Source organism: Eschrichtius robustus, chromosome 14 (assembly GCF_028021215.1).
Source record: "Eschrichtius robustus isolate mEscRob2 chromosome 14, mEscRob2.pri, whole genome shotgun sequence".
NCBI lineage: Eukaryota > Metazoa > Chordata > Mammalia > Artiodactyla > Eschrichtiidae > Eschrichtius > Eschrichtius robustus.
The window spans coordinates 59,320,481-59,348,097 of NC_090837.1; the positions used below are offsets into that span (position 1 = coordinate 59,320,481).

The 27,617-nt window shown below is 35.8% G+C and overlaps 1 protein-coding gene across 1 annotated transcript in view; it reads right to left on the reverse strand.

Annotated features, from left to right (window-relative positions):
• The window catches only part of RIT2 (Ras like without CAAX 2), a 568,015-nt gene that overhangs the window by 425,887 nt on the left and 114,511 nt on the right, over positions 1 to 27,617 (reverse strand). The window contains 2 exon segments of the mRNA XM_068563388.1: positions 9,489 to 9,520; positions 16,913 to 16,930. Of these exon segments, the coding sequence (XP_068419489.1) occupies positions 9,489 to 9,520; positions 16,913 to 16,930 (50 nt within the window).

A 27,617-nucleotide genomic window follows, 5' to 3' on the forward strand; every position in this document is an offset into this window, starting at 1 on the left:
CAATGGTGTGTTAGTTTCTGCTTTATAACAAAGTGAATCAGTTATACATATACATATGTTCCCATATCTCTTCCCTCTTGCATCTCCCTCACTCCTACCCTCCCTATCCCACCCCTCTAGGTGGTCACAAAGCACCGAGCTGATCTCCCTGTGCTATGCAGCTGCTTCCCACTAGCTATCTATTTTACATTTGGTATTGTATGTCCATGCCACTCTCTCACTTTGTCCCAGCTTACCCTTCCCCCTCCCCGTATGCTCAAGTCCATTTCCAGTAGGTCTGCATCTTTATTCCTGTCTTGCCCCTAGGTTCTTCATGACCTTTTTTTAGATTCTCTATATATGTGTTAGCATACAGTATTTGTTTTTCTCTTTTTGACTTACTTCACTCTGTATGACAGACTCTAGGTCCATCCACCTCACTACAAATAACTCAATTTCGTTTCTTTTTATGGCTGAGTAATATTCCATTGTATATATTTGCCACATCATCTTTATCCATTCATCTGTTGATGGACAATTAGGTTGCTTCCATGTCCTAGCTATTGTAAATAGAGCTGCAAAGAATTTTGTGGTACATGATGCTTTTTGAGTTATGGTTTTCTGGGGGTATATGCCCAGTAGTGGGATTGCTGGGTCATATGGTAGTGCTATTTTTAGTTTTTTAAGGAATCTCCATATTGTTAGCCATAGTGGCTGTATCAATTTACATTCCCACCAACAGTGCAAGAGGGTTCCCTTTTCTCCACACCCTCTCCAGCATTTATTGTTTGTAGATTTATGATGATGGCCATTCTGACCAGTGTGAGATGATATCTCATTGTATTTTGATTTGCATTTCTCTAATGATTAATGATACTGAGCATTCTTTCATGTGTTTGTTGGCAATCTGTATATCTTCCTTGGGGAAATGTCTATTTAGGTCTTCTACCCATTTTTGGATTGGGCTGTTTGTTTTCTTGATATTGAGCTGCTTGTAAATGTTGGAGATTAATCCTTTGTCAGTTGCTTCATTTGCAAATATTTTCTCCCATTCAAAGGGTTGTCTTTTCATCTTGTTTATGATTTCCTTTGCTGTGCAAAAGAGTTTACGTTTCATTAGGTCCCATTCGTTTATTTTTGTTTTCACTTCCTTTTCTCTACGAGGTGGGTCAAAAAGGATCTTGCTGTGATTCATGTCATGAGTATTCTTAATATGTTTTACTCTAATAGTTTGATACTGTCTGGCCTTACATTTAGGTCTTTAATCCATTCTGAGTTTATTTTTTTTGTGTATGGTGTTAGGGTGTGTTCTAATTTCATTCTTTTACATGTAGCTGTCCTGTTTTCCCAGCACCATTTACTGACGAGGCTGTCTTTTCTCCATTGTAAATTCTTGCCCCCTTTATCAAAGATAAGGTGACCATATGTACGTGGATTTATCTCTGGGCTTTCTATCCTGTTCCATTGATCTATATTTCTGTTTTTGTGCCAGTACAATAGTGTCTTGATTACTGCAGCTTTGTAGTCTAGTCTGAAGTCAGGGAGCCTGATTCCTCCAGCTCCTTTTTTCTTTCTCAAGATTGCTTTGGCTATTCAGGGTCTTTTGCCTGTCCATACAAATTGTGAAATTTTTTGTTCTACTTCTGTGAAAAATGCCAGTGGTAGTTTGATAGGGATTGCATTGAATCTGGAGATTACTTTGGGTAGTAGAGTCATTTTCACAATGTTGATTCTTCCAATCCAAGAACACGGTATATTTCTCCATCTGTTTGTATCATCTTTAATTTCTTTCATCAGTGTCTTAAAATTTTCTGCATACAGGTCTTTTGTCTCCTTAGGTAGGTTTATTCCTGGGTATTTTATTCTTTTTGTTGCAATGGTAAATGGGAGTGTTTTCTTAATATCACTTTCAGATTTTTCATCATTAGTGTATAGGAATGCAAGAGATTTCTGGGCATTAATTTTGTATCCTGCGACTTTATGAAATCCATTGATTATCTCTAGTAGTTTTCTGGTAGCATCTTTAGGATTCTTTATGTATAGTATCATGTCATCTGCAAACAGTGAGAGTTTCACTTCTTCTTTTCCAATTTGGATTCCTTCTATTTCTTTTTCTTCTCTGATTACGGTGGCTAAAACTTCCAAAACTACGTTGAATTATAGTGGTGAGAGTGGGCAACCTTGTCTTCTTCCTGATCTTCGTGGAAATGGTTTCAGTTTTTCACCATTGAGGACAAGGTTGGCTGAGGCTTTGTCATATATGGCCTTTATTATGTTGAGGCAAATTCCCTCTATGCCTATTTTTGGTAGAGTTTTTATCATAAATGGGTGCTGAATTTTGTCAAAAACTTTCTCTGCATCTATTGAGATGATCATATGGTTTTTCTCCTTCAATTTGTTAATATGGTGCATCACATTGAATGATTTGCATATATTGAAGAATCCTTGCATTCCTGGGATAAATCCCGCTTGATCATGGTATATGATCCTTTTAATGTGCTGATGGATTCTCTTTGCTAGTATTTTGTTGAGGATTTTTGCATCCATGTTCATCAGTGATATTGGCCTGTAGTTTTCTTTTCCTTGTGACATCTTTGTCTGGTTTTCGTATCAGGGTGATGGTTGCCTTGTAGAATGAGTTTGGGAGTGTTCCTCCCTCTGCTATATTTTGGAAGAGTTTGAGAAGGATAGGTGTTAGCTCTTCTCTAAATGTTTGATAGAATTCACCTGTGAAGCCATCTGGTCTTGGGCTTTTGCTTCTTGGAAGATTTTTAATCACAATTTCAATTTCAGTGCTTGTGATTGGTCTGTTCATATTTTCTATTTCTTCCTGGTTCAGTCTCAGAAGGTTGTGCATTTCTAAAAAATTGTTCATGGCTTCCAGGTTGTCCCTTTCATTGGCATAGAGTTGCTTGTAGTAATCTCTCATGGTCCTTTGTATTTATGTACTGTCAGTTGTTACTTCTCCTTTTTCATTTCTAATTCTGTTGATTTTAGTCTTCTCCTTTTTTACCTTGATAAGTCTGGCTAATTGTTTATCAATTTCGTTTATCTTCTCAGAGAACCAGCTTTTAGTTTTATTGATCTTTGCTGTCATTGCCTTCATTTCTTTTTCATTTATTTCTGATCTGATCTTTATGATTTCTTTCCTTCTGCTGAATTTGGGGTTTTCTTGTTCTTCTTTCTCTAATTGCTTTAGGTTTAAGGTTAGTCTGTTCATTTGAGATGTTTCTTGTTTCTTGAGGTAGGATTTTAATGCTATAAACTTCCCTCTTAGAACTACTTTTGCTGCATCCCATAGGTTTTGGGCCATCGTGTTTTCATTGTCATTTGTTTCTAGGTATTTTTTGATTTCCAGTTTGATTTCTTGAGGGATCTCTTGGTTATTAAGTAGTGTATTGTTTAGCCTCCATGTGCTTGTATGTTTTACAGATTTTTTCCTGTAATTGATATCTAGTCTCATAGAGTTGTGGTTGGATTAGATACTTGATACAATTTCAATTTTCTTAAATTTACCAAGGCTTGATTTTTGACCAAGATATGATCTATACTTGAAAATGTTCCATGACCACTTGAGAAGAAAGTGTATTTTGTTGTTTTTGGATGGAATGTCTGATAAATATCAATTAAGTCCATCTTGTTTAATGTATCATTTAAAGCTTGTGTTTCTACTGTATTTTCATTTTTGATGATCTGTCTATCAGTGAAACTGAGGTGTTAACGTGCCCTGCTATGATTGTGTTACTGTTGACTTCCTCTTTCATGGCTGTTAGTATTTACCTTATGTTCTGAGGTCCTCCTATTTTGGGTGCATAAATATTTACAATTGTTACACCTTCTTCTTGGATTGATCCCTTGATCATTATGTAGTGTCCTTCTTTGTCTCTTGTAATAGTCTTTGTTTTTAAGTCTATTTTGTCTGATATGAGACTTGCTACTCCAGCTTTCTTTTGATTTCCATTTGCATGGAATATCTTTTTCCATCGCCTCACTTTCAGTCTATATGTGTCCCTAAGTAAGAAGTGTGTCTCTTGTAGACAGCATGTATACAGGTCTTGTTATTGTATCCATTCAGCCAGTCTTTGTCTTTTGGTTGGAGCATTAAATCCATTTAGCTTTAAGATAATTATTGATACGTATGTTCCTATTACCATTTTCTTAATTGTTTTTGGGTTTGTTGTTGTAGGTCTTTTCCTTCTCTTGTGTGTCCTGCCTAGAGAAGTTCCTTTAGCATTTGATGTAAAGCTGGTTTGATGGTGCTGAGTTCTCTGAGCTTTTGCTTGCCTGTAAGTTTTTAATTTCTTTGTCAAGCCTAAATGAGAACCTTGCTGGTAGAGTAATCTTGCTTGTAGCTTTTTCCCCTTCATCATTTTAAATATGTCCTGCCACTCCCTTCTGGCTTGCAGAGTTTCTGCTGAAAGATCAGCTGTTAGCCTTATGGGGATTCCCTTGTGTGTTATTTGTTGTTTTACCCTTGCTGCATTTAATATGTGTTCTTTGTATTTAATTTTTGATAGTTTGATTAATATGTGTATTGGCGTGTTTCTCCTTGGATTTATCCTGCATGGGACTCTGTGCTTCCTGGACTGGATTAATTATTTCCTTTCCCATATTAGGGAAGTTTCCAAATATAATCTCTTCAAATATTTTCTCAGTCCGTTTCTTTTTCTCTTCTTCTGGGACCCCTATAATTCGAATGTTGGTGCATTTATTATTGTCCCAGAGGTCTCTGAGACTGTCTTCAATTCTTTTCATTCTTTTTTCTTTATTCTTTTCTGCAGTAGTTATTTCCACTATTTTATCTTTCAGGTCACTTATCCGTTCTTCTGCCTCAGTTATTCTGTTATTGATCCCTTCTGGAGAATTTTAAATTTCATTTATTGTGTTGTTCATCATTGTTTGTTTGCTCTTTAGTTCTTCTAGGTCCTTGTTAAACGTTTCTTGTATTTTCTCCATTCAATTTGCAAGATTTTGGATCATCTTTACTATCATTATTCTGAATTCTTTTTCAGTTAGACTGCCTATTTCCTCTTCATTTGTTAGGTGGGTTTTTACCTTGCTCCTTCACCTGCTGTGTGTTTCTCTGTCTTCTCATTTTGCTTAACTTACTGTGTTTGGGGTCTCCTTTTCACAGGCTGCAGGTTTCGAGTTCCCATTGTTTTTGGTGTCAGCCCCCAGTGGCTAAGGTTGTTCCAGTGGGTTGTTTAGGTTTCCTGGTGGAGGGGACTAGTGCCTGTGTTCTGGTGGATAAGGCTGGATGTTGTCTTTCTGGAGGGCAGGTCCACGTCTGGTGGTGTGTTTTGGGGTGTCTGTGGCCTCATTATGAATTTAGGTACCCTGTCTATAATGGATGGGCTTGTGCTCCTGTCTTGCTAGTTGTTTGGCATAGGGTGTCCAGCACTGTATCTTGCTGGTCTTTGAGTGGAGCTGGGTGTTGGCGTTCAGATGGAAGTCTCTGGGAGATTTTCACTGTTTGACATTACGTGGAGCTCAGAGGTCTCTTCTGGACCAATGTCCTGAACTTGGCTGTCCCACCTCAGAGGCACAGCCCTGATGCCTAGCTGGAGCACCAAGAGCCTGTCATCCACACGACTCAGAATAAAAGGGAGAAAGAAAGTAAGTAAGAAAGAAGAAGGTAAAATAAAATAAAATATAATATAATAAAGTAATTAAAATAAAAAATAAATAAATTAAAATTATTTTTCAAAAGTAATTAAAAATAAACGACAGAAAGAAGGAGTAACCTAACCTAAAAGCAAATCCACCAATGATAACAATCACTAAAAACTATACAAAACAAACAAACAAGCAAACAAAATGGACAGACAGAACCCTAAGAGAAATGCTAATAACAAAGCTCTACAGACAAAATCACACAGAGAAGCATACACATACACACTCACAAAAAGAGAAAAAGGGAAAAATATATAGATATCATTGCTCCCAAGTCCACCTCCTCTATTTGGGATGATTCATTGTCTATTGATGTATTCCACAGATGCAGGGTATGTCAAGTTGATTGTGGAGATTTAATCCGTTGCTTCTAAGGCTGCTGGGAGAAATTTCCCTTTCTCTTCTTTGTTCGCACAGCTCCTTGGGTTCAACTTTGGATTTTCCCGTGTCTCTGCATGTAGGTCACCTGAGGGCATCTGTTCTTCTTTCAGAGAGGACAGGATTAAGGGAGCAGCTGATTTGGGGTCTCTGGCTCACTCAGGCCTGGGGGAGGGAGGGGTACGGAGTGCAGGGCGAGCCTGTGGTGGAAAAGGCCAGCATGACATTGCAACTGCCTGAGGCATGCCATGTGCTCTCCCAGGGAAGTTGTCCCTGGATCACTGGACCCTGGCAGTGGTGGGCTGCACAGGTTCCCTGGAGGGGAGGTGTGGATAGTGACCTGTGCTTGCACATGGACTTCTTGGTGGCTGCAGCAGCAACCTTAGTGACTCAGGCCCGTCTCTGTGGTCTGCGCTGATAGCCGTGGCTCGTGCCCGTCTCTGGAGCTCCCTTAAGTGGCTCTCTTAATCTCCTCTCCTCGTGCACCAGGAAACAAAGAGGCAAGAAAAAGTCTCTTGCCTCTTCAGCAGCTCAGACTTTTTCCCATACTCCCTCCTGGCTAGCTGTGGTGCACTAGCCCCCTTCAGGCTGTGTTCACACAGCTAACACCAATCCTCTCCCTGGGATCCGACCTCTGAAGCCCAAGCCTCAGCTCTCAGCCCCAACCCGTCCTGGTGTGTGAGCAGACAAGCCTCTCGGGCTGGTGAGTGCTGGTCGGCACTGATCCTCTGTGTTCAAATCTCTCTGCTCTGCCCTCCACACCCCTCTTGCTGTGCTCTCCTCTGTGGCTCTGAAGCTTCCCCCCTTCACCACCCACAGTCTCTGCCAGTGAAGGGCCTTCCTAGTGTGTGGAAACCTTTCCTCCTTCACAGTTCCCTACCACTGGTGCAGGTCCTGTCCCTATCCTTTTGTCTCTATTTTTTCTTTTTTCTTTTGCTCTACCCATGTACGTGGGAAGTTTCTTATCTTTTGGGAGGTCTGAGGTCTTCTACCAGCGTTCAGTACGAGTTCTGTAGAGGTTGTTCCACATGTAGATGTATTTCTGATGTATTTGTTGGCAGGAAGGTGATCTCCACGTCTTACTCTTCCACCATCTTGATGCTCCCCCCACCCCCGCCAATTAGCTTAATCTTGTATGATGTGTGTGCCTCATGGATATCTAAAGGACTTATTATCACATTCTTATTATTTCTTCCTCTTGAAGAAGCCATTTATAATTTATTCTTATATATTGCCCTATTCAAGCCATTAGACATGAGAAGCTGGATAGCAAAATTAGGTTTTTGAAATGCCAATTCATGTAAAGCTTAAACAATGATGAAAATAATAAACAGTATAGTGAATTTATGATTTCATAAATGATATATTATACTGTTAAATTTTCCAACAAGATAAAGGATTCAGAGCTATTGCCCAGAGATTCTTTTCTGTAACTCATAGTGGGTCATGCAACGTTATCAACATTCCAGTATCAAGATACTTAGAAAACTGATTTAGAAGAAAAAGAAAGGGTTGCAGCAAACAGCCTTTAAAAGTTTACAAAGTGATTATTTTCTCTTCAGGAACATAATCTTTGAGGAAATACTTCTTGACTAACAACATACATATTGCCTATAATTTAATGTTACTAACTGAGTTTCATTAATAAAGAGGCCTTGCTGAATTATGGGATATTTTAAAATGAGTGCATTTTATTCATTTCAGCAATAGCTTTTAAGCAAATACCCTGGTGTATTTTCAAGAAGGGAAACAAGATAACTTGTGTAGGATACAGTTTATATATACAGTAGGGCCTTGCATTAAAATTGAGTAATGAGCAAAATAGGAACTAGAGGAACTCACCTATTGGGGGTGAGGGTAAGAGATATTTAGATTGAGGGAGTAAAAAGGGTAAGTGATGATATGTAGTCAAAGTATCTCACAATCTAGGAAAGCAGACAACCATGAGGGATCCAAAAGCGATGTTTTCCTCTACCACAAAATAATGCTTGATATGTTTTCAGTGCCAGCATGTTTCTTGACAAAGAATGCTATGGCAGAATCTACTTGGAAATTTTCCACTGATACTTTAAAGTGCCTCTTTGAATGAGTAAAGCAGTTTTAAATACATCTTTTCTGCTTTAATTGAGGAAGAAAATATGTTCCCAAGTGCAATGTTCCTGCAGTGTATTATGATAGAAAGAAAACTGGATAGGAAGAATGAAACATGTCTGGAGGCTCTGACAATATTTTGATTCTTTGGGTCTTAATTGCCTCATCTTGAAGATGGTGAACAAAAGTATACTACATTTATACCTATATCTAACATCTTTTCCAAATGCACCCTTAATATTCTTAAATAATTCTGCAATAAAAAGTTCAGAGACTTTAAAGTGAGCAAATGACCAAATAAGCATACAACTACATCAGAAATATTTTCCAGAGCACAGTTTTTCAAGTGCAGGTAGATACCCATTAGTGGATCCTGAAATCAACCTAATGTATTCCATCATCATTTATCAGAAAGAAACAGAATGTAATGGAAAATACAAGAATGCATGGCAAGAAGTAAGGACAAATATTGTATCTTGAAACTTTTCTTGTGGTAGCCTACATACTATATATGTATTTGTGCAATGGGTCTAGAGTAAAATATATTTTTTATTGTCCATAGGTATCAATATATTTGTGAACTATTTAGAGTGTCTGTTTGGGTTAAAGGAGAAAAGAGGCCTTTACTCAACAATAGTTGAAACCGTGCACCTTCATTTGGGACTTGAACACTTGTGTTGGGACTTGAACTCTTGTGATGGGACTCGAACAGAGGCTAAACCCAGATTGGAGCTTGAACCCACATGTCCTGGACTCAAACCTGGCCAAAATCCTGATTGGGACTTGAATTCATGAGGTTGGGACTTGAACCTGGCCAAAACCTACAGTCTTCCAACTGAGATCACACATCTGGTTTCAGGACTTAATGAAGCCCAGGTTCTTGATGTCTCATCCAGAAAGAATTCAGTGAGAGACAAAGTGATAGGTAAGAAGTGGATTTATTTATTCCACAGACAGAGTGTAGACCATCTCAGAAGGCCAGAGCAGCCTTGGAAGAATCACACTCCACAGACAGAGTGGGGGCCCTCTCAGAATGTGAAAAAGGCACCAGGGTATAGGGTTGTCAGTTTTTATAGGGGTGGGTAATTTCATAGGCTAATGAGTGGGAGGAGTATTCCAGCTATTTTAGGAATTGGGCTACTGCCCACATTTTGATACTTATGGTCTGTCTTGGAACTGTCATGGCACCTGTGGGTGTGTCATTTAGCTTCCTGATGTGTTACAGTGAGTGTATACTGAGGCTCAAGGTCTAGTGGAAGTCAACTTGTCCACCATCTTGGACCCATTTTGTTCTAATCAGTTTATGTCATGTCCTCGGGCTATGTCATTCTTTCAAGGGTTGTGCCCTGCCCCCTTCCCTCCTGTTTCGGTTGGGTCATGATAATCAGGGAACTGATGGCTACATTGTCATTGCTGAAAAACAAATAAATTAAATTTAACAAAAATTCACCAGGTCATCAATAAATTATTAACCAATGTAACATTAGTATTCCAATAGGTTCTAGTAAGTAATTTATTTCTCAGTGACTAATTTAATTATAAAACATGAACCACAAAATGATAGTAAGATAAAGTTCTAGAGGGAAAAAAATATATCTAGAGGAAAAAATAATCCCAGATATTTCTCTGGAATAAATTTGTCCAAATTTTAAGTGTATTTCAATAAAAATTGCATTGAAGTAAAAATAAGAAGCTCTTTACATAATAGGAATGTAAACTAGCAGTAGGATCCTTCTTGGCTTGCTCTGGTTAAACAGCTGGTATTAGCAGGGAAGAATTTTTCACTAAGTGATGTTCCCGTACATTTTCTGTGACTTAACTTCCTCATCTTTATAATAAACAAATACTCTCTGAGGTCTCTATTAGTTATGAAGGTACATGATTACATGAGGTTTTATCCTTAGTTTTTCACGGCTAAAATTATTTGTCACTTTTATTTTGTCTAATTCATATTATTTAGAACACTATTAATTTGCATTACTTTTTTTTTTTTTGGTGTCTCCTGTCAATTTTCTACACTCTTTTCAAAACTATAATTTTGTAAAACATATTTAATGTTTCTGATGTAGAATTTCCCCATATAAATTTCCATTATTAGGAGACAAAGAAAACTCTGAAGCAAAGCAACAAACTCAGAAAAAAATTGGTATATAATATTTCTTCTCTTCCTTTTTCCTTCTGTGTGTGTTTGTGTATGTGTGTGTGTGTGTTGATAATGACTCTCTCTTTGACCAACTTTATTTAGGTTTCTCTAAGTCCTCTTTTCAACTAGGCCTTGACCTTGGCCCTTGTCCTTTCTAGGCCTGTACAGGCCAGCTGTAACAAGACTCCTGCTAACTCAGTGTAGAGAAATTCCCCTACCGTTGATATCTAACACCTTGGCCTGGCTTCAGTAAGAATTCTTTTAAGTCTGTTTAGCAATAATTCTCCTACCCTTGATGTCCCTTCTTAATTATTTTTTATCCACCAATGCCTCCTCTCATTTCCCCTCCTTTGCCTATAAAACCCCACTTTTCCTTGTATTTGGAATTAAGCTCAGTTTATAATGAAGTCTCTTTACTCTTAGTTCCTGAATAAAATGTGTTTTTACTACTTTACTGTCTGACTTTGATTCCTTTTAACAGCGTACATGCTTTAGAAAATGTTCAGAGCAGGGAAGACTCTGTTAAATTCAACAAACCTGTACAAGGCACTAGCTGAAAAATGCAAAGAAATAGAATCTGACACAGTAAAAGAGAATTTGTTTACACTTTGACAGTATTTACCTCCTGTCTTTGCATTAACAAAGGAAGTCCATATGAAAGTATTACTTAATTTGACAGCTTAGGGAAAATTTTTGAAATGCAAATCAATATTCCTTATAGATAGCCTTAAGAATAAGAATATTTCTTGTAAACAAACTGAAAGCAACATGTTTATTAAGTGGATATCGAGAATTTGGAAAATGTTTTTCATTAATTGTAAAATGGCGGTCTCCTTTATCTCTTAGTCCCTTGCTGGTTTACTCTCAAGTAGATCACAGAGGTCATAAGCCTGGCCTCATAATGAACAATTAGATTGGTTAGTCAATCAACTAAATTTGAAAGATATCTCAGGTTCATTTAAAACAAAAATGAAGAGACCCACTCCACCTCACTCAAAGCAAAGAGATATGCACCTATTCATTAACGTGATTAAGAGCCTCAACATCCATTATATGACAGTCAATAATTTAGGCCAAAATCTTGAAGACATCTTTGGACATTTTACTTCTCTTAAGTTTTATGAATTTTTAGTTTTACCACCAAAATATCATTCAAATATGTCTAGATTCTTTATCATATTACTCTAGTTCAGAATCTTATGTTTCTCTTGAAAATCTCTTGCAATAGACTGAAAACTGATTTCTCTGTAGCTATTTTCTTTCTCTTGCATTAGAAATTTTACAGTGATACTAGAATTATTTGAAAAAATATCATGCATATGTCATCAACTATTAGGATAAAAATCATAGTTGTTAATACAACATGATAGTGTACATTGTCTTTCATGTTACCCATCATACTTTGTCAGCCTCAATTTACACCACTGTCCAAACAGCTACTCTGTCTAGTCAGACTTACTGAAGTACTTTCCATATATGAGCATACTTTTATCCCATGGCTTAGAATGGCCTTCAACTTTTCCTTCATTTTCATATCATACCAACACAGACTTTCCTTGACTAACATTTAGTCAAACTCCTCTGACCCCTCCTCTAAACTAGGCCTTGACTTTTAGGCTTCCATATGTTTCTCTGCATTGCCTAGTGTTAGTAAGAATTTTGCTAAAAGTCAGTTTAGAGGGAATGCCCCACAATTCATATCTGATCAAATTCATCATTCCCCACTATCATCCTCCAGGTGATATCTAATTATTTTGGTCTGCCTTCAGCAAGAATACTATTAAGTATGTTTAACCAGAATCCACTCTAGACAACTAACTGCTGAACATCATCGACAGGAAGACACTAGAACTCACCAAAAAGACACCCCACATCCAGAGACAAAGGAGAAGCCACAATGAGATGGTGGGAGGGGAACAATCACAATAAAATCAAATCCCATAACTGCTGGGTGGGTGACTCAAAAACTGCAGAACACTTATACCACAGAAGTCCACCCACTGGAGTGAAGGTTCTGAGCCCCACATCAGGCTTCCTAACCTGGGAGTCCAGCAATGGGAGCAGGAATTCCTAGAAAATCAGACTTTGAAGGCTAGCAGGATTTGATTGCAGGACTTTGACAGGACTGGTGGAAACAGAGACTCCACTCCTGGAGGGCACACACAAAGTAGTGTGCACATCGGGACCCAAGGGAAGGAGTAGTGACCCCATAGGAGACTGAACCAGACCTATCTGTTAGTGTTGGAGGGTCTCCTGCAGAGGTGGGGGATGGCTGTGTCTCACTGTGAGGACAAGGACACTGGCAGCAGAAGTTCTGGGAAGTACTCCTTGGTGTGAGCCCTCCCAGAGTCTGCCATTAGCCCCACCAAAGAGCCTGGGTAGGCTCCAGTGTTGGGTCATCTCGGGCCAAACAAGCAACAGGGAGGGAACCCAGCCCCACCCAGCAGCAGACAAGCAGATTAAAGTTTTACTGAGTTCTGCTCAACAGAGCAACAGTCATCTATACCCACCACCAGTCCCACCCACCAGGAAACATGCACAAGCTTCTTAGATAGTCTCATCCACCAGAGGGCAGACAGCAGAAGCAAAAAGAACTATAATCCTGCAGCCTGTAGAAGAAAAACCACATTCAAAGAAAGATAGACAAGATGAAAAGGCACAAGGCTATATACCAGATGAAGGAACAAGATAAAACCTCAGAATAAAAACTAAATGAAGTGGAGATAGACAACTTTCCAGAAAAAGAATTCAGAATAATGATAGTGAAGATGATCCAGGACCTCAGAATAAGAATGGAGGCAAAGATCGAGAAGATGCAAGAAATGTTTAACAAAGACCTAGAAGAATTAAAGAACAAATAAACAGAGATGAACAATACAATAACTGAAATGAAAACTACACTAGAAGGAATCAATAGCAGAATAACTGAGGCAGAAGAATGGATAAGTGACCTGCAAGACAGAATGGTGGAATTCACTGCTGTAGAACAAAATAAAGAAAAAAGAATGAAAAGAAATGAAGACAGTTTAACAGACCTCTGGGACAACATTAAATGCAACAACATTCGCATTATAGAGGTCCCAGAAGGAGAAGAGAGAGAGAAAGGACCTGAGAAAATATTTGAAGAGATTATAGTTGAAAACTTCCCTAACATGGGAAAGGAAATAGCCACCCAAGTCCAGGAAGTGCAGAGAGTCCCATACAGGATAAACCCAAGGAGAAACACTCCGAGACACATAGCAACAAAATTGGAAAAAATGAAAGACACAGAAAAATTATTGAAAGCAACAAGGGAAAGACAAAAAATAACATAGAAGGGAACTCCCATAATGTTACCAGCTGATTTTTCAGCAGAAACTCTACACGCCAGAAGGGAGTAGCATGACATATTTAAAGTGATGAAAGGGAAGAACCTACAACCAAGATTACTCTACCTGGCAAGGATCTCACTCATATTTGATGGAGAAATCAAAAGCTTTACAGACAAACAAAAGCTCAGAGAATGCAGCACCACCAAACCAGCTCTACAACAAATGCTAAAGGAACTTCTCTAAGTGGGAAACACAAGAAAAGAAAAGGACCTACAAAAACAAACCCAAAACAATTAAGAAAATGGTCATAGGAACATACATATCGATAATGACCTTAAAAGTGAATGGATTAAATGCTCCAACCAAAAGACACAGGCTCGCTGAATGGATTCAAAAGCAAGACCCCTATATATGCTGTCTACAAGAGACCCACTTCAGACTTAGGGAAACATATAGACTAAAAGTGAGGAGATGGAAGAAGATATTCCATGCAAATGGAAATCAAAAGAAAGCTGGAGTAGCTATACTCATATCACATAAAATAGACTTTAAAGTAAAGAATGTTACAAGAGACAAGGAAGGATACTACATAATGATGAAGGGATCAATCCAAGAAGAAGATATTAGAATTAGAAATATAGGTGCACCCAACATAGGACCACCACAATACATAAGGCAAATTCTAACAGCTATAAAGGAGGAAATCGACAGTAACACAATAATAGTGAGGGACTTTAACACCTCACTTACACCAATGGACAGGTCATCTAAACTGAAAATAAATAAGGAAACAGAAGCTTTAAGTGACACAATAGACCAGATAGATTTAATTGATATTTATAGGATAATCCATCTAAAAACAGCAGATTAAACTTTCTTCTCAAGTGTGCATGGAACATTCTGCATGATAGATCACATCTTGGATCACAAATCAAGCCTCAGTAAATTTAAGAAAATTGAAATCATATCAAGCATCTTTTCTGATCACAATGCTATGAGATTAGAAATCAATTACAGGGGAAAAAAATGCAAAAAAACAGAAACCCTTGGAGGCTGAACAATACGTTACTAAATAACCAAGAGATCACTGAAGAAATCAAAGAGGAAACCAAGAAAAAAACCTAGAGACAAATGACAGTGAAAACAGGACGATCCAAAACCTATGGGATGCAGCAAAAGAAGTTCTAAGAGGGAAGTTTATAGTAATACAAGCCTACCTCAAGAAACAAGAAAAATCTCAAATAAACAATCTAACCTTACACTTAAAGGAACTAGAGAAAGAAGAACAAACAAAACCCAAAGTTAGAAGAAGGAAAGAATCATAAAGATCAGAGTGGAAATAAATGAAATAGAAACAAAGAAAACAATAGCAAAGATCAATAAAATTAAAAGCTGGTTCCTTGAGAAGATAAACAAAATTCATAAGCCATTAGCCAGACTCATCAAGAAAAAGAGGGAGAGGACTCATATCAATAAAATTAGAAATGAAAAAGGAGAAGTTACAACAGACACCACAGAAATACAAAGCATCATAAGAGACTATGACAAGCAACTCTATGCCAATAAAATGGACAACCTGGAAGAAATGGACAAATTCTTAGAAAGGTATAACCTGCTAAGACTGAACCAGGAAGAAACAGAAAATATGAACAGACCAATCACAAGTAATGAAATTGAAACTGTTATTAAAAATCTTCCAACAAACAAAAGTCCAGGACCAGATGGCTTCACAGGTGAATTCTATCAAACATTTAGAGAAGAGTTAACACTCATCCTTCTCAAACTCTTCCAAAAAATTGCAGAGGAAGGAACACCTCTAAATTCATTCTATGCGGCCAATACCACCCTGATACCAAAACCAGGCAAAGATACTACAAAAAAAACCATTACAGACTAATATCACTGATGAATATAGATGTAAAAATCCTCAACATAATACTAGCAAACAGAATCCAGCAACACATCTAAAGGATCCTACACCATGATCAAGTGGGATTTATTCCAGGGATGCCAGGATTCTTCAATATATGCAAATCAATCAATGTGATACACCATAGTAAAAAACTGATGAAGAAAAACCATACGATCATCTCAATAGATGAAGAAAAAGCTTTTGACAAAATTCAACACCCATTTATGATAAAAACTCTCCAGAAAGTGGGCATAGGCGGAACCTACCTCAACATAATAAAGGCCATATATGAAAAACCTACCGCAAACATCATTCTCAATGGTGAAAAACTGAAAGCATTTCCTCTAAGATCAGGAACAAGACAAGGATGTCCACTCTCACCACTATTATTCAACATAGTTTTGGAAGTCCTAGCCACGGCAATCAGAGAAGAAAAAGAAATAAAAGGAATATAAATCGGAAAACAAGAAGTAAAACTGTCACTGTTTGCAGCTGACATGATACTTTACATAGGGAATCCTAAAGATGCCACCAGAAAACTACTAGAGCTAATCAATGAATTTGGTAAAGTTGTAGGATACAAAATTAATGCCCAGAAATCTCTTGCATTCCTATACACTAATTATGAAAAATGTGAAAGAGAAATTAAGGAAACACTCCTATTTACCATGGAAACAAAAAGAATAAAATACCGAGGAATAAGCCTAATTAAGGAGACAAAAGACCTGTATGCAGAAAACTATAAAACACTGATGAAAGAAATTAAAGATAATACAAACAGATGGAGAGATATACCATGTTCTTGGATTGGAAGAATTAATATTGTGAAAATGACTATACTACCCAAAGCATTCTACAGAATTAATGTAAACCCTATGAAATTACCAATGGCATTTTTTACAGAACTAGAAGAAAATATTTTAAAATTTGTATGGAGACACAAAGGACCCCAAATTGCCAAAGCTGTCTTGAGGGAAAAAAACGGAGCTGGAGGAATCCGACTCCCTGACTTCAGACTATACTAAACAGCTACAGTAATCAACACAATATGGTACTGGCACAAAAACAGAAATATAGATCAATGGAACAGGATAGAAAGCCTGGAGTTAAACTCACCCACCTATTGTCAACTAATCTATGACAAAGGACACAAGGATATACAATGGAGAAAAGACAGTCACTTCAATAAGTGGTGCTGGGAAAACTGGACAGCTACATGTAAAAGAATGAAATTAGAACACTCCCTAAAAACCTTACACAAAAATAAACTCATAATGGATGAAAGACCTAAATGTAAGGCCCGACACTATAAAACTCTTAGAGGAAAACATAGGAAGAACACTCTTTGATATAAATCACAGCAAGATCTTTTTTGATCCACGTCCTAGAGTAATGGAAATAAAACCAAAAATAAACAAACGAGACCTAATGAAACTTAAAAAGCTTTTGCACAGCAAAGGAAACCATAAACAAGATGAAAAGACTACCCTCAGAATGGAAGAAAACATTTGCAAATGAATCAACAGGCAAAGGATTAATCAGCAAAATATATCAACAGCTCAGGCAGCTCAGTATTAAGAAAACAAAAAACCCAATCCAAACATGGGTGGAAGACCTAAATAGACATTTCTCCAAAGAAAACATACAGATGGCCAGGAAGCACATGAAAAGCTGCTCAGCATCACTAATTACTAGAGAAATGCAAATCAAAACTACAATGAGGTACCACCTGACACCAGTTAGAATGGGCATCATCAGAGAATCTACAAACAACAAATGCTGGAGAGGGTGTGGAGAAAAGGGAACTGTCTTGCACTGTTGGTGGGAATGTAAATTGATACAGCCACTATGGAGAACAGTATGGAGGTTCCTTAAAAAACTATAAATAGAATTACCATATGACCCAACAATCCCACTACTGGGCATATACCCAGAGAAAACCATAATTCAAAAAGAGTCATGTACCATAATGTTCATTGCAGCACTATTTGCAATAGCCAGGATGGAAGCAACCTAAAAGCCCATCAACAGACAAATGCATAAAGAAGATGTAGTACATATATACAATGGAATATTACTCACCCCTAAAAAGGAACGAAATTGGGTCATTTGTAGAGACGTGGATGAATCTAGAGACTTTCATACAGAGTGAAGTAAGTCAGAAATTGAAAAACAAGCATCGTATATTAACGCATATACGGAACCTAGAAAAACGGTACAGATGAACCAGTTTGCAGGGCAGAAATTGAGACAGAGATGTAGAGAACAAACGTATGGACACCATGGGGGGAAAGCAGCAGGGGCGGTGGGGTTGGGGGTGGTTGTGGTGTGATGAATTGGGAGATTGGGATTGACATATATACACTAATATGTGTAAAATGGATAACTAATAAAACCTGCTGTATAAAAAGTAAATAAAATAAAATTCAAAAAAAAAAAAAATCCACTCCACACTCTTAGCAATTTTTCCATCCACTCACCCCCACCTTGCTCCTTGACTGTAAATTCCTAATTGTCCTTGCTGTATTTGAAATTGAGCCCAATTGTGTACTGAGTTTTCTCTCTCCTATTGCAATAATCCCTGAATACAATCTATTTTTACTTTTTCAACTACTGTCCAGCTTTGCTTCTCTTTAATAATGTTAATAATGCTCCATATCTCCACTCAAATATCATACCATTGAGTCCAGAGTGCTAACTAGTACACCATGGGGCCTGTTGCAATGCCATATCTTTCAATCAACACATTTAAACTCTTCACCTACCAGGTGCCAGTATGTGATAGTCATGGAAGCTCCCAAGAAGAATTAGAAAACAATGTGTATAATTATGGGCTAAGTGAATTACTATATATTTAGGAAAGAATTTTGAAGGCTGAGGAAGTTTGGAACAAACTTAAAGAAAAAAAAAAAAAAATATATATATATATATATATATATATATATATATATATATATATATATATATAAAGAATTGATATATATTTTATACTAGACTTGAGATTCCCAGGACTAGTATCAGGAATAAATGAATCAGTCAAAGATTTACCTATTACACTTATTTATAAGAAACCCAGCATATAGTTAGATGATGGAATCTGTGCTTTATTGGAAACCTGCTGCTTACTGTATAATTGTAAAAGCCCTTCAATTCAAACCCTATGACTTACTACTGAGACAGAGCTAAAGAAGAGAGAACCAGCTGAGCTTTGTTCCAGAACTTAAAAAGGTAATTTTAGAAAGACTGATTTGCAAAAGTTTCTTTTGTGTTATACAAAGTGAATGCCTGATGGAACATCTAAGAGTCATTTCCCTTTGCAAAGATAATATGAAAACAAACCATTTTTGAAAAATCCCCCCTAAATACCTGTTGAATTCAATGTTGGATGTAATCAATCTGCTAAATACCTATTAATTTGACTGAGGCTTAAATTTCACTTATGATGTCTGACTTTATGTTCTCAAACTTTTGGGATTCTATTTTTTTTGTCAAAGAGCGATTCTGTAAGAAACTCAATAACAGCTCCTCCTCTCTTTTCCCGGATTTCAATAGTATTGACTTATTATAATCAAATCATTTGTTTCAACAATCTAATTAAAATGAAGATCTATGTCTCCTTCCCAAAATATACATTGTTATACACATATGTATACAATATTGAGAGATATGTAAGAATCAATAGGTCCCAAGTAAAAAGACTTATCCTAGAAAATACCCATATAAATCAGGCTTTTGCTTAGAAAGAGAATATCCATGAACAATATGATTTGAGAGCATCTGAAAGCCCCAACCTCAAAACTACCTCTCAGAAATTCCTAATATTCAGTTTATTCATTTCTTCCTTTATATATGTTTTTGTGTTTTTTGTTTTTTGTTTTTTGTCCATGCTGTGTGGCATGACGTGGGATCTTAGTTTACTGACCAGGGATCGAACTCGTGCTCCATGTAGTGGAAGCATGGAGTCTTAACCACAGGACCACCAGGGAAGTCCATATATATATATATATATATATATATTAATAAAATATTACCTTGAGGAGTTGTAGACAAAGTTCATAACACTTAACTGTAAACCAGTTCAATGGATCAACTTGACAAAACCCACCTGGAAGCATGACCAGTTTATATTCAATACATTCAGGAAAGATATAGACAAGCAAGGCAAGATAGTACTAGAAATAAATTTCACAAATATTATTCTAGAAGTTACCCTGGCTGTGTCTCTGCTGTTCTTTAAAAGATAGCAAGAATCATTTTGGAAAATTTTGAAGAAGATCAATTTCACATTGAGGCCAGGATAACTTTTCCATACACTTCAGAAAACCTGCTAAGTCAACAGAGTCAGAATTTTGGGGGGTTTACCAGAAGTTGTAGTCTTTCAATAATGGGAGATTCTTTTTGTATGTATGTATTTGAAATAGTTAAAAAATGTTTTACAAAGTGCTGAACCTCTGGATGATATACAGATGGATTTATTGTGTTCAGAGATTCACTCACAGTCAAAATCATTACCAATGTACATGTAGCAATCCTTGTCTCAGAGACTGTATTGCTAAATTCAGCAGGAGGACATGGATATTAGCCAGCAATAAAAATGTTCAGGAAGCAATGAGATGATGGGAAACAAGCACAAGAATTTGTTGTATCTCATAAAGTATCTTAGATCCCTTGATCTAAATAGAATTGTGTGTATGAATCAGGTAAATACTGGTATTGGACCATAGAATCTCTGTATCAAAGTGAACAATTACGGTACCTATCATTTGTTTTTATGAAGGTTATTGATTTTTATATGTTTATTTAAAAATATTCTATCTTGCTAAAGTATTTTATTATTTGAGTTATATTATCAAGATATTTTAGGAGTTTCTAACATCCATCTACAAATTGAAATAGTTACCAATTTTTATTTTCATAACTAATTAGTCTTGTGTATATTCATTGAGGACAATCTTCATGACAATATTAAATAGTAATGCAGAGAGTGATCACGTTTTATTTTTTTCTTGACCTTAGTGGGAATAACATTTTTGTTTTTCACAGTAAGATTCTGGCTTTAGCATTGTAATATATTTACCTATTTCATTACCTTATGATATAGTCATTCATTTGTGCTTTTTTGAAATCTTTAATAAAGAATAAAAGTAGTATTATTTTAAAAACTTTTTCAGTATAATGGAGATAATTATCAACTTTTTCTGCTGAGAACCATTAGTATGGTGATTTATTAGTAATTAATTTATAAATTTATTAATAATAATTATGTCTATATAAATAGATATCTGAATATTAAACCAAGCTTGCATTTCAGTATTGAAATCTATTTGGTTATGATGTCTTTTTTTTTTAAGTTATTGGAACATGCTAATAAATTATTTAAGATTTTCAAATTATTATCGATAAGTAATATTTGTCTACAGCTTTCCTTTCTGGGTTATCTTTATCAGAATTAGACGTAAATCCTGTGCTTCCATTATAAAATCATTTAGGAGATTTTTATTTATTTTCTATGCTCTGAAATAATTTATATAGCGTTGGAACTATGTGGTCTTTAAATGTTTGGTAGAATCTCCTCTGAAACCAGCTGGACTTGTCGCCTTTTTAATAGAAGTAGTTCCTTGAAAACTTTTCTCTATTTATTTTGTGTATATTTGTCTAAGTTTTCTAACTCTACTAGGGACAATTTTAGGAAACTGTATTATCCTGAGAACTTATCCACATAGGTTTTCAATATTATTTTCAAAGAGGTACATAAACTTATCTGATAATGTTTTAAATTTCTATTGTATCAGTAATCATTTCCTCCTTATAAATTTTTTGTTTGCTGACCCCATTTTTTAAACTCTAGTTTAAATTAGCTAGTAGTTGGTCTATTTCTGTTGATTTATTTTTGGTCTTCCTGCACTGTTTCCTTACTAATACCCATGAAGGACACTTCTAAGTTTTTCTAAATAAAGTATCTTTTAATTTTTATTGAACAACTCAAGGAATTATTACAAGAAACCAAATTAAATTTTTGTAGGTTGCAGCAATCTACATGGTGGAAATCTATATATAATTTATAGATTTAAAAATTAGTTCTCCAGCTAAAAGTATGTTTGAAATGATGGGTATTTTGTTTTTCAGGTCAACTCTGTGACCATTATAAAAAAGGTCAAAAAAGAAATAGTGACAGGAGACTTGTCACACTCCATGCACATAAATGCTTCTCTTTATGTCAGTTTGTCTTTCACTGGCTTTATAGATACAAAAAAGTGCAGAGTGCATAGAAGTACAGAAGACTTTTAAAGATCAGAATAGTTGAGTCATCCACTGTAATCTTAATAATAAGTAATTAGGGATGAAAATAAAGAGTATTTGGTGAATGCAGCCTTGGTCTGTTTGATTTCTAAAATTATTATTGGATGACCATTGTTAGCAAATAAGAATTTTTTTTTTGCCTATAGAAATGGGTACTTACTTAATATTAAGCTGCAGACAGCATCAGATAGTACCTGATGGATTTTATACCAAAGACACTTTTCCTTTATTAGTGGCCATAGCTTTAACATATGCTATGTAAATGTAGTGCTTGCCTGAACTTTATAAAATATTCATTAAATGTATATAATAAATAATTACCAGTTGCATCTTCAGTGTTCATGCAAAAGTAGTGGTGAGAGATTAAATACAATCATTTTTAAATAACAAATCCATTTTGCTTGGACTAGTTTTTCATGCATATGTTTTTTATTTAAATTTCTATGTTTTATTCAGATATTCCATTAATTTACTATTTCATTTTAAAGTTAAATTTAAAATCAACTGCTTCTTGTTTTACACAGTTTAGTATTAAAATTTCATATTTACCTATATGAAAAATCTGACAATATTATATATCACCCTCATTGGAATGTCAGTGGTATTTGCCCAGAGGCAGAGACTGTCAGTTATGAAAAAGGAAAATTGTAGAAAGAAAAGAGTAACTTTCTACTACAAAATATTTTAAAATATTAAAAGACTGCATAAAATCACACTACTTCATTAGTACTCCCCCTACAAAAGAATATGATATTTATGAAAAGTACTAAACTGAAACACTTTGTAGAATGTTATAATTTAATTACGCAGAGATAAGAGGTTAGCAAGTCTTTGCTGTTCCTTTGGGACTTGACAGTCTGTCAGTGGAGTAGGAAATATATGATGGGAGTCTGGTCACTAAGATTTATTCCCATTTTTCTCTTGGTTTGTTGTAGTACCTTGACAAAATCATTTAAACTTTCTGTGTCAGTTTTCTTGTCTGCAAAATGAGAGAAGGAAGGAAAGACAACTTAAAACTGCATCTAGATTAAGCATTCTGCAAAACCTCTTTCTTCATCTTATTGTCCTCGCCATCATCATCATTAGTCCTTTATCCATCTAAGATCTGGTTCTTTTCTCTGTTCTTATTCTGTCTTCTATTTAGTCATTCTGTTTCATTCATGCTGGATTTCTGTGAGTTTTCCAAACTTTTCCAACCATGATCCTTCCCAAGGAATTGCTTTTCCTGGTGCTGTTTCCTTTGCTGGAATTCTCTTCCCCCAAATAAACACTTGGTTTTTATCTTTAAGATTATTATGTACATGTGACCTCCTTTGGGAGGTGTTCTCTCACCTCTGAATTTAAATTGAAACCCATTCCTCCCCACTAGAACTCCCTATGCCCCCTTTCTTATATTCATTCATTCATTCATCTATTCAAAAATATTTATTTATTATGTGCCAGACACTGCTTTATATTATGTGCCAGACTCTATTTTAGGTTCTTGGGACACAAAATGAACCCCTGCTCTCTAGGGTCTTAACATCTAGAAGAAGGTGGGGAATTGGAAAGGAAGACAAAAAATAAAAACACACACATATTTGCACATGTATTAATAAAATGATGATACCAACTGCTATGAAAAAAGTAAAATTATTATAGAATCATTTTTTAAATATAAAGATATAGTACATTAGGATGAACTTCTATGGAAAAAATGTAATGACTATACAATTTCCAGGAGGAATAGGAACAAGGACACATTTTACACTATTAAAGAACTTGTGCATATAGTTTTTAAAAGGACAATAGTGAGTATAAAATTATTATGTCTTATATCCCAATGGACATATTTATTAAAAAATGTAACATTTTTATTTAAATGATTATTACTTAAAGTAAGCTGGGAATTATATACTTTAAAATGATTTAAATTTAAGATGAGGTTTTTAGATATCAACCTAGAAGTATGCAAGTTGGGTACTTAATCTTTCAAAATTCCTTCAAAGAACATTTTAACAAAAATGTTTTAAGATCCATGCATTAACTTGATCAGGGTTACAGATCTAACAAGGAATCAAACTGGTCAGGTCATAGGACTCCAAAGACAGACACTTTCCATTGTGCTAGTTACTTCTTATTAATCTGTCTCTCTTAACTGAAAACTTTTGGTCTCTCATGAATGGATCATGGATATTTGCTGAATAATAGCATGGATAGGTGAGAAACATTTATTTTTTGAATGGATAAATAAATGAACGTCTAAAATTATCTTGACTGACATTAAAGTCATGTGAAAATGGTAGATAGAACTTTTACTTGTCCACCAACACTCACAGTTACATTTTCTAAAATGCATTGAGTTGAGGGTCAAGGACAACCTCATAAGAAGCCACAGCATGAAGTTTTTCCCACGGAGGACATGTAACATCCTGCTGAGTACCTTGAGTGAGATGAGGTGGCTACCAACCTGGAATGCTCCCAAACAGAAATGATAGAATTCTTTATAAAGTCAAGGTAATAGGGGGAGATACTAAAAATAGTAGTATAATAGAGTCTTAATGGAGTTTGGCAAACACATCTAGAGACTCCTCCTTGATTCTCTTTATAGCTTTATTTTTTAATTTTTAATTAATTTTATTGGAGTATAGTTGATTTACAATGTTGAATTAGTTTCTGCTGTACAGCAAAGTGAATCAGTTATACATATACATATATCCACTATTTTTTTAGATTCATTTCCCATATAGATCATAAAAGAGTACTGAGTAAAGTTTCCTGTGCTATACAGTAGGTTTTATTAGCTTTCTATTTATTATATAGTACTGTGAATATTTCAATCCCAATTTCCCAATTTATGCCTCCCCCCTTGGTAACCATAAGTTTGTTTTCTACAACTCTGACTGTATTTGTGCTTATAAATAAGTTTTTTCGTACCTTTTTTTAAGATTCCACATATAAGTGATATCATATGATATTTGTCTTTCTCGGTCTGACTTGCTTTACTCAGTATGACAATTTCTAGGCCCATCCATGTTGCTGCAAATGGAATTATTTTGTTATTTTTTATGGCTGAGTCATAATCCATTGTGTATATATACCACATCTTCTTTATCCATTCATCTGTCAATGGACACTTAGGTTGCTTCCATGACCTGGCTATTGTAAATAGTGCTGCAGTGGACATTAGGGTGCATGTATCTTTTTGAATTATGGTTTTCTCTGGATATATGTCCAGGAGTGGGATTGCTGGATCATATAATAGCTCTAGTTTTAGTTTTTTAAGGAACCTCCATACTGTTCTCCATAGTGGCTGTACCAATTTATGTTCCTACCAAGAGTGTAGGAGGGTTCTCTTTTCTCTACACCCTCTCCAGTATGTATTGTTTGTAGATTATTTGATGAAGGTCATTCTGACCAGTGTGAGGTCATACCTCATTGTAGTTTTGATTTGCATTTCTCTAATAATTAGTGACATTGAGCATCTTTTCATGTGTTTCATGGACATCTGAATGTCTTCTTTGGAGAAATGTCTATTTAGATCTTCCACCCACTTTTTGATTGTGTTGTTTTATTTTTTTGATATTGAGCTGCATGTGCTGTTTGTATATTTTGGAGATTAATCCCATGTTGGTTGCTTCAATTGAAAATATTCTCTCCCTTTCTGTGGGTTGTCTTTTAATTTTGCTTAAGGTTTCCTTTGCTTTGCAAAAGCTTTTAAGTTTAATGAGGTCCCAATTGTTTATATTTGGTTTTGTTTTCATTACTCTAGGAGGTGGATGAAAAAACACCTTGCTGCAATTTATTTCAGACAGTGTTCTGCCTATGTTTTCTTCTAAGAGTTTCATAGTGTTGGTCTTAAATTTAGGTCTTTAATCCATTTTTACTTTATTTTTGTGTATGATGTTAGGGAGAATTCTAATTTCATTCTTTTATATGTAGCTGTCCAGTTTTCCCTACACTGCTTATTGAAGATACTGTCTTTTCTGCATTGCATATTCTTACCTCTTTGTTGTAGATTAATTGACCATAGGTGCATTGGTTTATCTCTGGACTTTCTATCCTGTTTCATTGATCTATATTTCTGTGTTTGTGCAACTACTGTACTCTTTTGATGACTGTAGCTTTGTAGTATAATCTGAAGTCAGGGAGCCTGATTCCTCTATCTCCGTTTTTTCTTTCTCAAGATAGCTTTAGCTCTTCAGGGTCTTTTGTGTCTCCATGCAAATTATAAAATATTTTGTTCTAATTCTGTGAAAATTGCTATTGGTAATTTGATAGAGATTGAATTGAATCTGTAGATTACTTTGGGTAGTATAGTAATTTTGGCAATATTGATTCTTCCAATCCAAGAACATGGTATACTGCTCCGTTTTTTTTTTTCTCTTTCTTTTCATTTTGCAATTTTATTTTTATATATATTTTTAATTTTTTGGCTGTGTTGGGTCTTCGTTTCTGTGCGAGGACTTTCTCCAGCTGTGGCAAGCAGGGGCCACTCTTCATCACGGTGCGTGGGCCTTTCACTATGGCAGCCTCTCTTGTTGTGGAGCACAGGCTCCAGACACGCAGGTTCAGTAGCTGTGGCTCATGGACCTAGTTGCTCCACGGCATGTGGGATCTTCCCAGACCAGGGCTCGAACCCATGTCCCCTGCAATGGCAGGCAGATTCTCAACCACTGCACCACCAGGGAAACCCTTGCTCCATCTGTTTGTGTCACCTTTTATTTCCTTCATCAGCATCTTATAGTTTTCAGAGTACAGGTGTTTTGCCTCCTTAGGTAGGTTTATTTCTAGGTTTTTTATTCTGTTTGGTGCAATGGTAAATGGGAATCTTTCCTTAATTTCTTTTCTGATCTTTCTTTTTAGTGTATAGGAATGCAAGAGATTTTTTGTATTAATTTTGTATCCTGCAACTTTACCAAATTCATTGATTAGCTCTAGTAGTTTTCTGGTAACATGTTTAGGACTTTCTGCCTATGGTATCATGTAACCTGCAAACAGTGACAGTTTTACTACTTCTTTTCCACTTTGTATTCATTTTATTTATTTTTCTTCTCTGATTGCCATGGCTAGGACTTCCAAAACTATGTTGAATAATAGTGGTGAGAGTGGACATCCTTGTCTTGTTCCTGATCTTAGAGGAAATGCTTTCAGTTTTTCACCATTGAGAATGATGTTTGCTGTGGGTTTTTCATATATAGCCTTTATTATGTTGAGGTAGGTTCCCTCTATGCCCACTTTCTGGAGAGTTTTTATCATAAATCGGTGTTGAATTTTGTCAAAAGCTTTTTCTGCATCTATTGAGATGATCATATGGTTTTTATTCTTCAATTTGTTAATATGGTGTATCACATTGATTGATTTGTGTATATTGAAGAATCCTTGCATCCCTGGGATAAATCCCACTTGATCATGGTGTATGATCCATTTAATGTGTTGTTGGATTCTGTTTGCTAGTATTTTACTGAGGATTTTTGCATCTATATTCATTAGTGATATTGGTCTATAATTTTCTCTTTTTGTAGTATCTTTTTCTGGTTTTGGTATCAGGGTGATGGTGGCCTCATAGAATGAGTTTGGGAGTGTTCCTTCCTCTGCAATTTTTTAGAAGAGTTTGAGAAGGATGGGCATTAACTCTTCTCTAAATGTTTGATAGAATTCACCTGTGAAGCCATCTGGTCCTGGACTTTTGTTTCTTGGAAGATTTTTAATCACAGTTTCAATTTCATTAGTTGTGATTGGTCTGTTCATATTTTCTGTTTCTTCCTGGTTCAGTCTTGGAAGGTTATACCTTTCTAAGAATTTGTCCATTTCTTCCAGGTTGTCCATTGTATTGGCATAGAGTTGCTTG